Below are 15,522 nucleotides of genomic sequence, written 5' to 3'. Positions count from 1 at the left end.
AAAATAAAAGCTTGATGACAGAAGGAGGGACCAATCAATCAATCAGTTGTATTTATTGAGCACTTACTGTGTGCACAACAGTGTACTAAATGCTTGGAAGAATACGGTATAATATAGTAGATATATTCCCTGCCCACAGTGAGCTTACAGTCTAGAAGGGGAGACAGACGTTAATATAAATAAATAAGTTATGGATGTGTCCTTAAGTGCTGTGGGTTTGAGGGAGGGGTGAATAAAGGGTGCAAATCCAAGAGCAAGGGTGATGCAGAAGGAAGTGGGAGGAGAGGAAGTGAGGGCTTAGTCGGGGAAGGCCTCAACTCTATTGAGCTTTCCCTAATAATAATAATAATAATAATAATGATAGCATTTATTAAGCGCTTACTATGTGCAAAGCACTGTTCTAAGCGCTGGGAAGGTTACAAGGTGATCAGGTTGTCCCATGGGGGGTGCTCACAGTCTTCATTCCCATTTTACAGATGAGGGAACTGAGGCCCAGAGAAGTTAAGTGACTTGCCCAAAGTCACACAGCTGGCAATTGGCAGAGCCGGCATTTGAACCCATGACCCCTGACTCCAAAGCCCAGGCTCTTTTCCACTGAGCCACGCTGCTTCCCTAGTGCTGCTTCCCTAGTGCTTGGTACAGTGCTCTGTGCACAGTATGAGCTCAGAAAATACCACTGACTGATGGTTTGAATGCCATGGTCTCTAAAGTCGCTGGAAATTCCACCTTCTCCATTCATGAGCATAGAAAGCCAAAGTGGTGGGGGAGGAGTTTGGCTCGATTTGGGATCCAGACGTTTTGTGTGCACCGCCTTCTCTAACGACTGCTGCCTTCTTTCCTCAGAGAGAAAAATGGTGCCTTCCGTCCCTCAGCCCTCAGTGCCTTGCCTCTCAGCTCCTCTCGCCTCCCAGGAGGACAAGCTCTGGGTGCAGCAGAGCCCTCCGACGAGCCCGGCCAGGGTCCCTCTGGAGGTGAAGCTGTTCCCCCAGCTGCAGACCTACATCCCCTATCGGACTCACCCCGCCCAGCTGAGGAAAGTCGAATCTCCCCTTCAGTCACCCACAAAGCTCAAGCCAAAGGTTGTAAGTCTTCCCAAGAGCAGGCCGCTCACTCACTTGGTAGAATCCGCGGGCAGACGTTAAAAGTCCCAAAACACAACGACACAACTTATTTGTTGTGGCCAGGACTGTGGGCCCCACAATGGTTTTTTCTTTCATTTTGTTAATCAGTCAGTCAATCAGTGGTATTTACTGAGGGCTTACTATGTGCAGAGCACCCATACTAAAAGCTTGAGAGAGTACAATACAGCAGAGTAACAGAAATGTTCCCTGCCCACAACAAGCTTACCTTAAGCACATACTATGTGCCAGGCACTCTTCTAAGCATTGGGGTAGGCACAAGCTAATTAGGATGGACACAGGCCATGTCCCACATGGAGCTCACAATCCTAATCCCTATTTTTCGGGTGAGGAAACTGGGACCCAGAGAAGTGAAGTGATTTGCTCAAAGTCACACAGCAGACAAGTGGCGTAGGCAGGATTAGAACCCAGGTCCTTCCAACTCCCAGGCCCGTGCTCTGTTCATCAGTTGAAGCGGCTTCTCAGCCACACAGGTGCTCATAGGTACACTTCACCATTTACTGAGTATTGGTATTTATTGAGTGTCTACTGTGCACAGAGCACTCAATGCATGGTAAATGCTTACAATATGTTATTATCATTATTAATTATTGATAACGACTAATAATCACCGCTAATTATTAACAATATGGTATCATTGATAATTTAATGATATATATTGATTAATATAATATTATCAATGATAATATAACAAATAATAATGTTATCAATAATAATGATAATAATCAGTTAATGGCTTTTATTGAGTGCTTACTATTTGCAGAGCACTGTACTTAGCACTTGGAAGAGTACAGTACAAAAGAATTAACAGGCATGTTTCCTGCCCATAATGAGCTACTACTACTGGGGCAAAATCAATCAATGAATGGTATTTACTGAGTTCTTACTGTGTGTAGAGCACTCTTCTCAGAGTTTGGGAAAATATGATACAACAGAGTTGGTAGACCCGTTCCCTACCCACAAGGAGGAGCTTACAGTCTAGACAGTGTCTTCTTTGAATACAAAGGTCAACTCTCTCTCTCTCTCTCTCTCTCTCTCTCTCTCTCTCTCTCTCTCTCTCTCTCTCTCTCTATATATATATATATAGACACACATATATGCTATCTGTATCATATAGTATCTGCTAAGCACTCCCTTTGTTCATCTCATCATCATCATCATCATCCTTTCTCATCTTGCAAAAACATCAGTTAAAGTTGTAGTGTTGGAATGCCAGAAATAGTGCCCGATGCAGCCATGCTCAAACAAGTCTACTTGCATACTTTTGTTCTGCATCAAGGAAAATGGGTGCATAGCTTTTACACTTGCTTTCCAAGCTTTTAGTGCAGTGCATTTCATTCATAGGCGCTCACTAAATACCCATAACTACTGCCACTACCACAACTACTAGATTAAGCACTTAGTGCAGTGCTTTGCCCACAGTAAGCACTCAATAAATGTGATTGAATGAATTACCCAGGGCATAGGGACTGGAAGCTCCTGGAAGCTTGTTGTGGGCAGGGAATGTATCTGTTATATGTTTGTGTTGTAATCTTCCAAGTGCTTAGTACAATGCCCTGCACACAGTAAATGCTCAATAAATTCAACTGATGATGGTGGGCAGAGCATCTCCTTCTGGTGGGGTGAGGCAGGTCCTCGCCTGTGGACTGAAAATCCGGATCCTGAGTTCCAAAACCCAGGAGTGTGGGGCCTGACATAGCTCTAAGACCGGGCAAATGGGGGCCATTGTGTATCCGCGGTTGCCCCTTGGGCACTATAATGATAATAATATAATAATGATAATAAGTGTAATATTGGTTAAGCACTTACTATGGGCCAAGCACTGCGGTAGGTTCAAGATAAGCTGATAGGCCACAGTCACCATCCCCTGTGTGTCCTGCTGGAAAGAGCATGGGGCTGGGAGTCAGAGGACCCAAGTTCTAATCCCGCCTCCACTGATGGTTTGCTGTGTGATCTTGACTGCTCTGTGCCTCAGTTTCCTCAACTGGAAAATGGGGATTTAATACCTGTTTTCCCACCTACTTAGACTGTTATCTCCATTATAAAGATGAGGAAGCCGAGGCTCAGAAAAGTTCAGTGACTCACCCAAGGTCACACAGCAGCCAAGCGGAGGAGCTGGGATTGGAACCCAAGGCACCTGACTCCAAGGCCTGTGCTGGTTCCAGTAGACCATTGTCATCCCCTAACTGTTCTCCCTCCTACATAGACTATGAGCCCCAAGTGGGACAGGGACTGTGTCTGACCTAATTGACCTGTGCCTACCCTAGTGTTTAGAACAGTGTTGGCCACATAGTAAGTGCTTAACTTAACAGATCCCATTAAAAAAAGAATCCAGTGTCTCTAGGACATACTATGAAGGGCCTTAGTGCATTTCCAAGAGCCAAAAAATAGTCCAAAACAATAAAGCGAAATGAAAACTATCTAGTGATGTGATCAAAGAACAAAATCAACATGAACCAATAGCAAGACCCCAGGGAGTGGGGACCACAGCCCTCAGCATTGCCCAGGGCCACAGATTCCCCCGGCCTGGGCCAGCCCTCCGAGGCCCAGACCCGGGCCAGCCCCACCAGTCCCCCAGCTGGAGCCGGCCTGCCCCAGCCCTGGAACCTCCAGGGAGACCCCCGATGGAAACCAGAACTTTTCCCTGACTTCTTTGGCAGGAACCCCTAACCACCCACTCTGGGTCAGGTCTGGGGGCCAGTCTAGAATCGATTTCCAGGGAACCACCCGATGGAAACCAGCACTTTCCCAACTTTCCCAGACTGGGCCAGGGTCTGGCCGCCAGCCTGGAGTTGGTTTCCAGGTGGTTCCTTTCTATGATTGGGAAGTCGTCCCCACCCCACCCCCAGCACCCTGTGGGCCACCGGGTTCTGCCTCTTCCTCCCCAGGCACCCAAACTCCCAGATTGGCAGCCCAGCGGCCCGGGGTCCGTGTCCGGAGCTAACGATGGGTCTGACGAAGGCGGGTCTGACGACGGCGGGTCTGACGACGGTTGTCCCTCTGCCCATCCGCCAAGCTAGCTCTCTTCCTCCCTTCAAGGCCCTGTTGAGAGCTCACCTCCTCCAGGAGGCCTTCCCAGACTGAGCCCCTTCCTTCCTCTCCCCCTCGTCCCCCTCTCCATCCCCCCCATCTTACCTCCTTCCCTTCCCCACAGCACTTGTATATATGTATAGATGTTTGTACATATTCATTACTCTATTTATTTTACTTGTACATATCTCTTCTATTTATTTTATTTTGTTAGTATGTTTGGTTTTGTTCTCTGTCTCCCCCTTTTAGACTGTGAGCCCACTGTTGGGTAGGGGCTGTCTCTATATGTTGCCAATTTGTACTTCCCAAGCGCTTAGTAGGAGAAGCAGCGTGGCTCAGTGGAAAGAGCCTGGGCTTTGGAGTCAGAGGTCATGGGTTCAAATCCCGGCTCTGCCACTTGTCAGCTGTGTGACTTTGGGCAAGTCACTTAACTTCTCTATGCCTCAGTTACCTCATCTGGAAAATGGGGATTAAGACTGTGAGCCCCCCGAGGGACAACCTGATCACCTTGTAACCTCCCCAGTACTTAGAACAGTGCTTTGCACATAGTAAGCGCTTAATAAATGCCATTATTATTATTATTAATACAGTGCTCTGCACATAGTAAGCGCTCAATAAATACGATTGATGATGGTTGTCCGTGGCTCACGGCTCTTGTCTTTCCCAGGAAGACGAGGCCCCTCCCAGACCACCACTTCCAGAGCTGTACAGCTCCGAGGACCAGCCTCCGGCTGTGCCGCCTCTGCCTCGGGAGGCCGCCGTCACCAGGCACCTCTCCGTTCGTGGCCTGAAGCGGCAGTCGGACGAGAGGAAGAGGGACCGCGAGCTAGGCCAGGCTGTGAACGGAGACAACCGGGTGAGACAGGAGGCCAGCAGGGCGCTGCCTCGGGAGTGATGGGGCCGGGGGTGACAGTGGGATCCAGGGGGCCCTGGGGGAGGACCGGGAAGCACTGGGAAGTGCCTGCACTGGCAGTGAGGTGACGGGGCTGCAATCTGTTCCCCTCTACCCCAGACGGAGCTGCGTTCGTACATGAGTGAGCCAGAGCTGGGAGCCATGAGTGGGGACGCTGGCCAGCCCCCACTGGGCTTCGTGGGGTCTGACGGTGGATACCAGACGCTGCCCGGCCGAGGTAAGCCGGGGCCTGGACTGAGGGGCTGCTTGCTTTATCCTTGAAGAAGCAGCATGGTCTAGCGGATAGAGCACGGCCTGAGAGTCAGAGGGACCTGGGTTCTAATCCTGGCTCCGTCACTTGTCTGCTGCATGACCTTGGGCAAGTCACTTCACTTCTCTGGGCCTTAGTTACCTCTTCTCTAAAGTGGGGACTAAGCCTGTGAGCCTCACATGGGACAAGGTCTGTGTCCAACCCTATTTGCTTGTATCCTCCCCAGTGCTTAGAACTGTGCCTGGCACATAGTAAGCACTTAACAAATATCACAATTATTATTACTATTACCACCCCAGCTCCTAGTACAGTACTTGGCATATAGTAAGCACCAAAAATACCACAATTCTTACTGTTCTTTCCTGGGGGTGATAACAGCAGAACTGTTTTACCTCAGCAAGTGCTCTTCATCATTCCGTGAAAATGCTGCTAGGCCAGAAGGTACTAACCCAAGTCCAGCAGTGTGGCTTAGTGGAAAGAGCACAGGCCTGGGAGTCAGAGGACCTGGATTCTAATCCCACCTTTGCCAGTTGCTTACTGTGTGAGCTTGGGCAAGTCACTTTCACTTATCTGTGCCTCAGTTTCCTCATCTGTAAAATGGGGAATGAGACTGTGATCCCCACGTGGGACAGAGACTGCGTCTAACCTGATTTACTTGTATCCACGCCAGTCATGAGTAGAGTGCCTGACACAAAGTAAGCCCTTAGCAAATATCACAGTTATTAAATAGTAATGGTTGATGGTTTAGAAGAGTGAAAATGTCCTTCCTGCTAATTATGATATTTGTTAAGTGCTCACTATGTGTCAAGCACTGTTCTAAGCGCTGGATTAGATAGAAGAAATCAGGTTGGACACAGTCCCTGTCCCCTATGTGGTGCTCACAGTCTAAGCAGGAGGGAGAGCTGTTATTGAATTTCCATTTTACAGGTGAGGAAACTGAGGCTCACACTGTCACACTGCAGGCAAGTAGTAGAGCTGGGAATAGAAACCAGTTCCTCTGACTCGTAGACCCAAGCTCTTTCTGCCAAGCCACGCTGTTTCTCAGTGTGTCAGAATACGCTTTCCTGATATTCCTTCCCTAGAGTGGTGGTCATCCCCGTCCCCGGATAGCCCAGGCCCTCCCCCTCCCCCTCTCCGCCCTGGAATCAGTTTGGCAGTAGGTGCCCAGCCTGGCCTTTTTGGCTCTCCCCTCCTTTGGGGTCCGGTGGAGTGGGGAGTGCATCTCTGTTTCAGCCCCTGCAGGTCTCACTCAGCCCTGCCCACCCTGATGGAGGCTACTGTTACTTCCTAGACTACAGAAAAGCTTTTCAGCAGGAAACAGCGGCACTTCACATTGAATCTACCCAGAGGCCCGCTCTTCCAGCGTGGTGTAGTGGATAGAGCACTGGCTTGGGAATCAGAAACACATGGGTTCTAATCCCGGCTCTGCCACTTGTCTTGTATGTGACCTTGGGCAACTCATTTCACTGCTTTGGGGCTCATTCATTCATTCAGTCTTATGGTTTCCTCAATCTGCAAAATGGAGATTGAGACTGTGAGCCCCACTAGCCCCAAAGCACTTAAGTACATATCTGTAATTTTATTTATTTATACTGATGTCTGTCTCCACCACTCTAGACTGTGAGCTTGTTGTGGGCAGGGAATGTCACTGTTTATTGTCATGTACTTTCCCAAGCACTTAGTACAGTACTCTGCACACAGCAAGAATAAATACAATTGAATGAATGAATGAATGACAGGGACTGTGTCCAACCTGATTTGCTTGTACCCACCCCAACACTTAGCACAGTGCCTCGCATCTAGTAAGCACTTAACAAATATCACAATTATTATTATTCCTCCCCTCCCCACTCTCCATCAACCCCTGCACCCTGTAGGTCTGCGGGAAAGAGTGAGAAGATCTCGTGAGGTAATGGCAGACAAGGAGGGGGTGAGACGGGGAGGAGTGGCAAGGAGAGAAAGCACCTTCTCCTCAAAAGACAAGATAATAGTAGACATAAAAGTGTTTATTGAACACTCGGTGCAATGCACTCTTATCAATCTATCAGTAATAATTTTTGAGTGCTTTCTCTGTTCCAAACCCTGGACTGAGTGCTAGGGAGACGGCAGTAGAGTAAACACCATCTACTGTGTGCAGAGCACTGGATTAAGCATTTGGGAGAGGACAGTAGAGTTAGAAGACACAATCCCCACCTTAGAGGAGCTTACAGTCTAGCAGGGAAAGACTGTGAGCCCATTGTTGGGTAGGGACCATCTCTATATGTTGCCAACTTGTACTTCCCAAGCGCTTAGTACAGTGCTCTGCACACAGTAAGTGCTCAATAAATATGATTGAATGAATGGCAAACCTTAAAGTAAACGACCGGTACGGGAACGAAACAGAGTTTAAAGATATGTACACTGGCCTAAGCTCCTGGAAAGTACAAAACCGAGACATGACATATTCCCGGCCTGCAAGGAGCTTAAACTCGAAAGGGAGTGCCAGATCGGAAAATATTTCCACCTAGAGATGTCATGCTACAAAATTAATTCAATCATATTTATTGAGCGTTTTGTGTGCAGAGTGGTGAACCAAGCATTTGGGGGAGTATGATATAACAATTAACAGACATATTCCCTGCCCAAAAGGAGCTTAGAGTCTACATTCAATTACAGTGTAGTAATTGAACGTACAATTGGATAATTGTATGCATTAATATGCTGAGGTGGCCCTTCTGGCCTGAAGGCCAGGGTGGCACTTGGGAACTGGGACCAGCCTTGCCTCCACCCACAGGGGGACAGAAGACACAGGGTCCCAGAAGGACAAGCCCAGAATGTTTTGCTTCCCTTCTCTTTGTTTGCTCCATTGCACAGGTCTCTCGGGATCCACCTCCAGACTCCAGCAGTCATCCACCATCCCGTCCTACATCACCCTTCGGAGGGGCTTAAATGCGGATAGCTCCAAGGTACCTCCCTCTCACGTCACAACATTGGGCAGTGGTTGAGGCTTTGAGCCGAGGGAGGCCAAGTTTCCGTTCCTGAGGGGCTTCCCTGCCTGCTCTCCCTCCACCTGTGAGGGGTCCTGCTGAAGGCAGAGGGATGGACTAGATGGCCTTTAAGGTGTCTTCCTGCTCTAAGACTCTGTGAGAGCCTGCCAGAGGGAATTCTGAGAGGCCATATCATGTAGAGATTATATGGCTTTATTGTACTGAAGAGCTTGTTATTCATTCATTCCATCATATTTATTCATTAAATTATATTTATTGAGTGCTTACTGTGTGCAGAGCATTGTATTAAGCGCTTGGAAAGTACAGTTCAGCAACAGATAGAGACAATCCCTACCCAATAACGGGCTCACAGTCTAGAAGGGGGAGACAGACAACAAAACAAAACAAGTAGACAGGCATCACTAGCATTAAAATGGTCAGTCAGAGATGGGAAGTTCGTCCTCTACTTTGGATTCTTCAGACAAAATCAAAGGACCAGTGCAAACACATTATGTGCCAAGCACTGTTCTAAATACTAGAGTGGACAGTTTGGATGCTGTCTCTGCCCCTTTTGGGAATCAATCGATCAATTAATGGTGTTTATTGAGTGCTTATTGTGTTCAGAGCACTGTATTGTTTGGGAGAGTACAATACAACAGAATTAGCAGACATGTTCCCTGCCCATAACGAGCTTACAGTTTAGAGGGAAGAGATCTCACTGGGTCTGAACAGTCCTGAGCTCTAACCCTCCCCCTCTAGACTTTAAGCTCAATGTGGCCAGGGAATATGCCTGTTATATTGTTCTATTGTACTCTCCCAAGCACTTAGTACAGTGCTCTGCACACAGTAAGTGCTAAATAAATGCAATTGACTGACTGCCAAGCCCCAGGTAATAACCCCAGCCAACATTCACTCTGGACTTCAGTTTCCCCGACTAATAATCATAGTTGTGGAATTTGTTAAGCATTGAATGTGTGCTAAGCACTGGGCTAGATTCAGTAGAATCATAATCATTTTCATAATAATAGTGGTTTTCAAGTGCTTTCCATGTGCTAAGTGCTGGGGGTACATTCGGTATAATCATAATTCTTCTCATCATAATAGTGGTATTCCTTAAACTCTTACCACGTGCCAAGCCCTGTGCTAAGTGACATGGTACTTACAATATAATTTTAATCAACGGTATTTATTGAACACTTACTGTGTGCAGAGTACTGTACTAAGCACTTCGGAAAGTACAATGTAACAAAGTTGGTAGACCATTCCCTGCCCACAAGGTGCTTACAATCTAGAGAGGGAGGCAGACATTAATATAAATGAATTAGCTATGGATATGTACATAAGCTCTGTGGGGCTGAGGGTGAGGTGAATAAAGTGTAAAACTCGCACCACTAACCCACAGCCCTGGATCACTGCCACTGTCCGCCTCCTTCGCTCTTATGCTCGAGCTGCCGAACGCTGCTGGCGAAAGTCTAAACACCATGCCAACCTCGTTCACTTCAAGTTTATCCTTTCCTGCCTTAACTCAGCCCTCTCTTCTGCCAGACAAAACTATTTCTCCTCCCTTATTGACACCCATGCCCATCACCCCCGCCAGCTCTTCCGTACATTCAACTCCCTTCTCAGGCCCCCGGTTCCTCCCCCTCCTCCTTCCCTCACCCCCAACGATCTGGCCTCCTACTTCATTAACAAAATTAAATCCATCAGGTCCGACCTCCCCAAAGTCTCTTCCCCCCTTTCTCCATCCCCCCGGCTCTCAACACTCTCTGCTACTCTCCCATCCTTCCCAGCGGTATCCTCAGAGGAACTCTCCTCCCTCCTCTCAAGTGCTACTCCGGCCACCTGTGCTTCTGACCCCATTCCCTCTCATCTTATGAAATCTCTCGCTCCATCCCTTCTCCCCTCCTTAACTTCCATCTTCAACCGCTCACTCTCCACTGGTTTCTTCCCCTCTGCCTTCAAACATGCCCATGTCTCTCCCATCCTAAAAAAAACCCTCTCTTGACCCCACCTCACCTTCTAGTTATCGTCCCATATCCCTCCTACCATTCCTTTCCAAACTCCTTGAACGAGTTGTCTACACGCGCTGCCTAGAATTCCTCAACAACAACTCTCTCCTCGACCCCCTCCAGTCTGGATTCCGTCCCCTTCATTCCACGGAAACTGCCCTCTCAAAGGTCACCAATGACCTCCTGCTTGCCAAATCCAATGGCTCATATTCTGTCCTAATCCTCCTCGACCTCTCAGCTGCCTTTCACACTGTGGACCACCCCCTTCTCCTCAACACGCTATCTGACCTTGGCTTCACAGACTCCGTCCTCTCCTGGTTCTCCTCTTATCTCTCCGGTCGTTCTTTCTCAGTCTCTTTTGCAGGCTCCTCCTCCCCCTCCCATCCTCTTACTGTGGGGGTTCCCCAAGGTTCAGTGCTTGGTCCCCTTCTGTTCTCAATCTACACTCACTCCCTTGGTGACCTCATTCGCTCCCACGGCTTCAACTATCATCTCTATGCTGATGACACCCAGATCTACATCTCTGCCCCTGCTCTCTCCCCCTCCCTCCAGGCTCACATCTCCTACTGCCTTCAGGACATCTCCATCTGGATGTCCGCCCGCCACCTAAAGCTCAACATGTCGAAGACTGAGCTCCTTGTCTTCCCTCCCAAACCTTGTCCTCTCCCTGACTTTCCCATCTCTGTTGACGGCACTACCATCCTTCCCGTCTCACAAGCCCGCAACCTTGGTGTCATCCTCGACTCCGCTCTCTCATTCACCCCTCACATCCAAGCCGTCACCAAAACCTGCCGGTCTCAGCTCCGCAACATTGCCAAGATCCGCCCTTTCCTCTCCATCCAAACTGCTACCCTGCTCATTCAAGCTCTCATCCTATCCCGTCTGGACTACTGCACCAGCCTTCTCTCTGATCTCCCATCCTCGTGTCTCTCTCCACTTCAATCCATACTTCATGCTGCTGCCCGGATTATCTTTGTCCAGAAACGCTCTGGGCATATTACTCCCCTCCTCAAAAATCTCCAGTGGCTACCAATCAATCTGTGCATCAGGCAGAAACTCCTCACCCTGGGCTTCAAGGCTCTCCATCACCTCGCCCCCTCCTACCTCACCTCCCTTCTCTCCTTCTACTGCCCAGCCCGCAACCTCCGCTCCTCTACTGCTAATCTCCTCACTGTACCTCGTTCTCGCCTGTCCCGCCGTCGACCCCCGGCCCACGTCATCCCCCGGGCCTGGAATGCCCTCCCTCTGCCCCTCCGCCAAGCTAGCTCTCTTCCTCCCTTCAAGGCCCTGCTGAGAGCTCACCTCCTCCAGGAGGCCTTCCCAGACTGAGCCCCTTCCTTCCTCTCCCCCTTGTCCCCCTCTCCATCCCCCCATCTTACCTCCTTCCCTTCCCCACAGCACCTGTATATATGTATATATGGTTGTACATATTTATTACTCTATTTATTTATTTATTTATTTATTTTACTTGTACATTTCTATCCTATTTATTTTATTTTGTTGGTATGTTTGGTTCTGTTCTCTGTCTCCCCCTTTTAGACTGTGAGCCCACTGTTGGGTAGGGACTGTCTCTATGTGTTGCCAATTTGTACTTCCCAAGCGCTTAGTACAGTGCTCTGCACATAGTAAGCGCTCAATAAATACGATTGATTGATTGATTGATTGATTGTAACAGTGATTGAAATGATGATAATGGTATTTGTTAAACTCTGTGCCAAGCCCCATGCTAGCCACTGGGGTAGCTACAGTATAATTGTAACTATCATCATCACAGTAATAGTGGTGTTTGTTAAACTCTTGCCTCGGGCCAAGCCCTGTGCTAAGTGCTGGGGTAGATAATAATCAAATTGGACACAGTCCCTGTCCCATCTCACTCTAGGCAGGGAGAGAGCAGGGGAGAGCAGAAATTTAATCCCCATCTTCAAGATGAAGAAACTGGGGCACAGAGAAGTTAAACAGCTTGCCCAAGTCCCACAGCAGGCAAATGGTGGAGCCGGCACAAGAACCCCAGCGTCCCTACTCCCGGCCCGGTGCTCTTTCTGCTAGTAAAACAAGGAGGGTAATAACTTCCCCTCCCTACCCCCAACGACCCGCCGAGCTGTTGATGATGCCATTTGGCACTGTTCTTCCCGCACCCCGCTGACGGCCCCACGTGTTCCGTGTCTCTCCTTCGCAGAGGCCCAAAAGCGCGCTGGAGCGCCTCTACTCTGGGGACCATCAGAGGGGCAAGATGAGCGCCGAGGAGCAGCTGGAGCGGATGAAGCGCCACCAGAAGGCCTTGGTGCGGGAGCGGAAGAGGACCCTGAGCCAGGGAGAGAGGCAGAGCATCGTTGTCCCCTCACGCGGCCCGCCCCGGCCCGGCCCCACCGACAGCACCTCAGTATGTTAGGGGGCGGGGGTGGGGGTGCTTCGGAAGATGCAGCTGGGAATGGGTGACCTCTCCATCTCTCTCCCCTCCCCCAACTTCCCAGGTGGTTAGGGGCTCCCCCCAAGAGCGCCCCGAAAGCATGGCCGAGGCAGGAGTGGGTCCCCTGGGTAATAACAATTGTGGTTATTTGTTAAGTGCTTGCTATGTGCCAGGCACTGTACTAAGTGCTGGGGTAGATTCAAGGTAATCAGGTTGGACACAGACCCTGCCCCATGTGGGGCTTAGTCTCAATCCCCATTTTACAGATGAGGGAACTGAGGCCCAAAGTGAGTTGGTCAGAGGAGGGTCCCGTGGTGGGAGTGTTGGTGGACGTGACCAGGGGGGTAAGGGGGTCTCCCTATTGTGGAGAAGCAAAAGGGAGAGAGGATCTGGAAGTCTTTCCTCATTTCTGTGCCTTCTACGAAGCCACTACCCTCTGACCGCCCCCTCGAAGGGCGAGGAAAATGCTTCTGTTTTTAACCAGTGTGCTGATATCCACCCAGATTTTCATGCTGCAGGATTTGTTGGGCTTTATTAAAAGGTGATTAATTAGAAGCACAACTAACACACGATAACCTGCTTGGAAGTCTGGCTCCATGCTCTTAAACTCAGATCTCATTGGCCTGAGGGTGTCTTCAAGTTCATTGCTGAGAATTGATCGTTGGGTGGCGGGGGTTCCTGGGAGCGAGGGTGAGTTTGTGAGGTTCCCCTGTGGAATACTGGCTGGGGGAAGATCAAACCTGCCCCTACCCTTTTGGGAGCCCCACAACTCCTTCAAGTAGTTTCGTTTCTGGGATGGTTTTGGGATTTTTGGTTTTTGTTTTTCTCACTAGTCTCCTTAGAGCTTTAGATTGCCTTTCTTCTACCTAATTCATTGCACAAGTTCTCCTGCTTTTAGAGTTCTCACTCATTGTTACCTCTAACTCTGCCTTACTTTGTGTCCTGAAGCTTCTCGTGTGTGCTGGATGTTCTCTCACTATACACTGGCTCTGTCATATCCAGGCTCCACTGCGTTAGGCGCTCTGCTGTAATAAGGTTCTGACATCCCTCCTGGGTGACTTCCATTGCCACCCCCTGCTCATCTGGCACCCTCGGTGTACAGGTTTGGGGTTCAGTTCAGTCACGTTGCCCTCACCCAGTTGCCAAAGCCTCCCTGCTAAAGATACTAATGTTCTAGGGCAAGGTTTTGCCCATTACCAATCCAGTCGATTGTATTTATTGAGTGCTTCCTGTGTGCAGAGCACTGTATTAAGTGCTTGGAAGAGTATTCATTCATTCATTTAATCATATTTATTGAGCACTTACTGTGGGCAAGGCACTGTACTTAAGCGCTTGGGAGAGTACAATATAACAATAAACAGACACATTCCCTGCCAACAATGAGCTTACAGTCTAGAGGGAGCTTACACTCTAGTCAATTATTTATTTATTTTTTTTAGTGGAATTGGTTAAGCTCTTACTACTTGCCAGGCACTGAACCAAGCATTGAGTGAATGCTGCAAAAACCCTATCCCTTAATGAACAAAATATTCTAGAGTTAGAAACTTGTCACCTGGTGTGTTCTGGGGAGCACTTCGAAGCACTGTAGGGGAGGACTACTCTCCTTGTACACATTGGGGGCAGCTCAGAGGACACAGGCCTGGGATGCACCAGAGTGGCTTGGGATTTTGGACGTGTGTTTTGGTCACCTGCTGCCCTCTGGGGCTGTGAGATGGTCCACCCACCCTGAGACCTCAGTGCCTGAAGGCCTACGCCCATCCATGCTGTTGTACGTTTTAAATCCCTCACCCAAGCTTGAGGCTGTGAAAGTCCACTTGATTTGGAGTGAAGGCACAATTTCTAGTGGAAGCTTTCTTTGTTTCCCTTCATTAACAATTTTGAACTTCAGCTCCCAGAATAACAGGGTATCCAATGGCCAGCACTCAGTGTCTTAGCAACCAGGAGGAAAACCCCAGGTTCCCCTAGCAGGCTACTCTTCTTAGGAGCCCCCAACACTATAACCATCCACATTTCTAAGCATACATTGTGTGTGTAACTGATTTTAGTCCAAGAATCAAGTGTCTCACAAACGTAGTGTGATTTTTTTTCAGTAACTTGTTATAAAAAACACAAACACACACACACACACACACACACACACACACACACAAACAAACAAACAAAACAAGCCATTACTGTACAAGTCTCCTCTTCCAAGCCAATAAAAGCATTGCGTGGCAATACTGTGATTTTGACGTGTTTCTTACCAGAGCGCACTATAAAGCAAAAAAATTTTCCTTCTCTCCATCTGGGGAAGCAGAGTCAGGCCTGGCTTAAAGGAGCAGATGTCTTGCGTTTCTGGAGCTGTTTTGGCCCACGAGAGAATGTGTTTTTCCATTGTCAATGATTATGTTTTATCCTGTCACGGGAGCTTCACTGGACTTATTTCCAACAACAGTTTGAATGTTCAGCACATTTTGGTTCAATTTTCAGTTTTTCATGGAGAACTTGTGTGTGAATGGGTTAAAATTGGGGGTGAAGGGTAGCTTTTCCAGCACCTGATGTACTTAAATTCAGAGAGATTTTGGGAATTATATGATTTCCATTAGAGAATATTCATTCATATTACAAGGGCGCTCTTGAGAACATTGGATCCAGCCCATTGCCTCTTGGCAAGTGACCAAATCATCCTGTCTTAATTATTCTCCTTGTATCATTCCCCAGTGCTTAGCTCCAGGCTTTGCACAAAGTAAGAGCTTAACAAGCCCAGTGAATAATAAAACAATAATTTCCAGGATTGGACTCCACCATCTTCCTTAGCTGCCTTAG

The 15,522-nt window shown here is 48.6% G+C and overlaps 1 protein-coding gene across 11 annotated transcripts in view; it reads left to right on the top strand.

The window, feature by feature from the left end:
- Positions 1–15,522, top strand: part of PLEKHA7 (pleckstrin homology domain containing A7) — a 258,819-nt gene that overhangs the window by 226,011 nt on the left and 17,286 nt on the right. For 6 of the 11 annotated variants that reach the window (XM_038764045.1, XM_038764049.1, XM_038764048.1 and 3 more), the window contains 5 exons: positions 844–1,082; positions 4,837–5,025; positions 5,182–5,299; positions 8,186–8,277; positions 12,484–12,687. In XM_038764045.1, the coding sequence (XP_038619973.1) occupies positions 844–1,082; positions 4,837–5,025; positions 5,182–5,299; positions 8,186–8,277; positions 12,484–12,687 (842 nt within the window). The remainder of the gene's footprint in view (positions 1–843; positions 1,083–4,836; positions 5,026–5,181; positions 5,300–8,185; positions 8,278–12,483; positions 12,688–15,522) is intronic. The other 5 variants (XM_038764051.1, XM_038764056.1, XM_038764054.1 and 2 more) reach the window with 2 other exon arrangements.

This window comes from Tachyglossus aculeatus, chromosome 22 (assembly GCF_015852505.1).
Source record: "Tachyglossus aculeatus isolate mTacAcu1 chromosome 22, mTacAcu1.pri, whole genome shotgun sequence".
Taxonomy (NCBI): domain Eukaryota; kingdom Metazoa; phylum Chordata; class Mammalia; order Monotremata; family Tachyglossidae; genus Tachyglossus; species Tachyglossus aculeatus.
The sequence above is the reverse complement of the archived record's forward strand: the minus strand, read 5'-3'. Positions and strand labels throughout refer to the sequence as shown.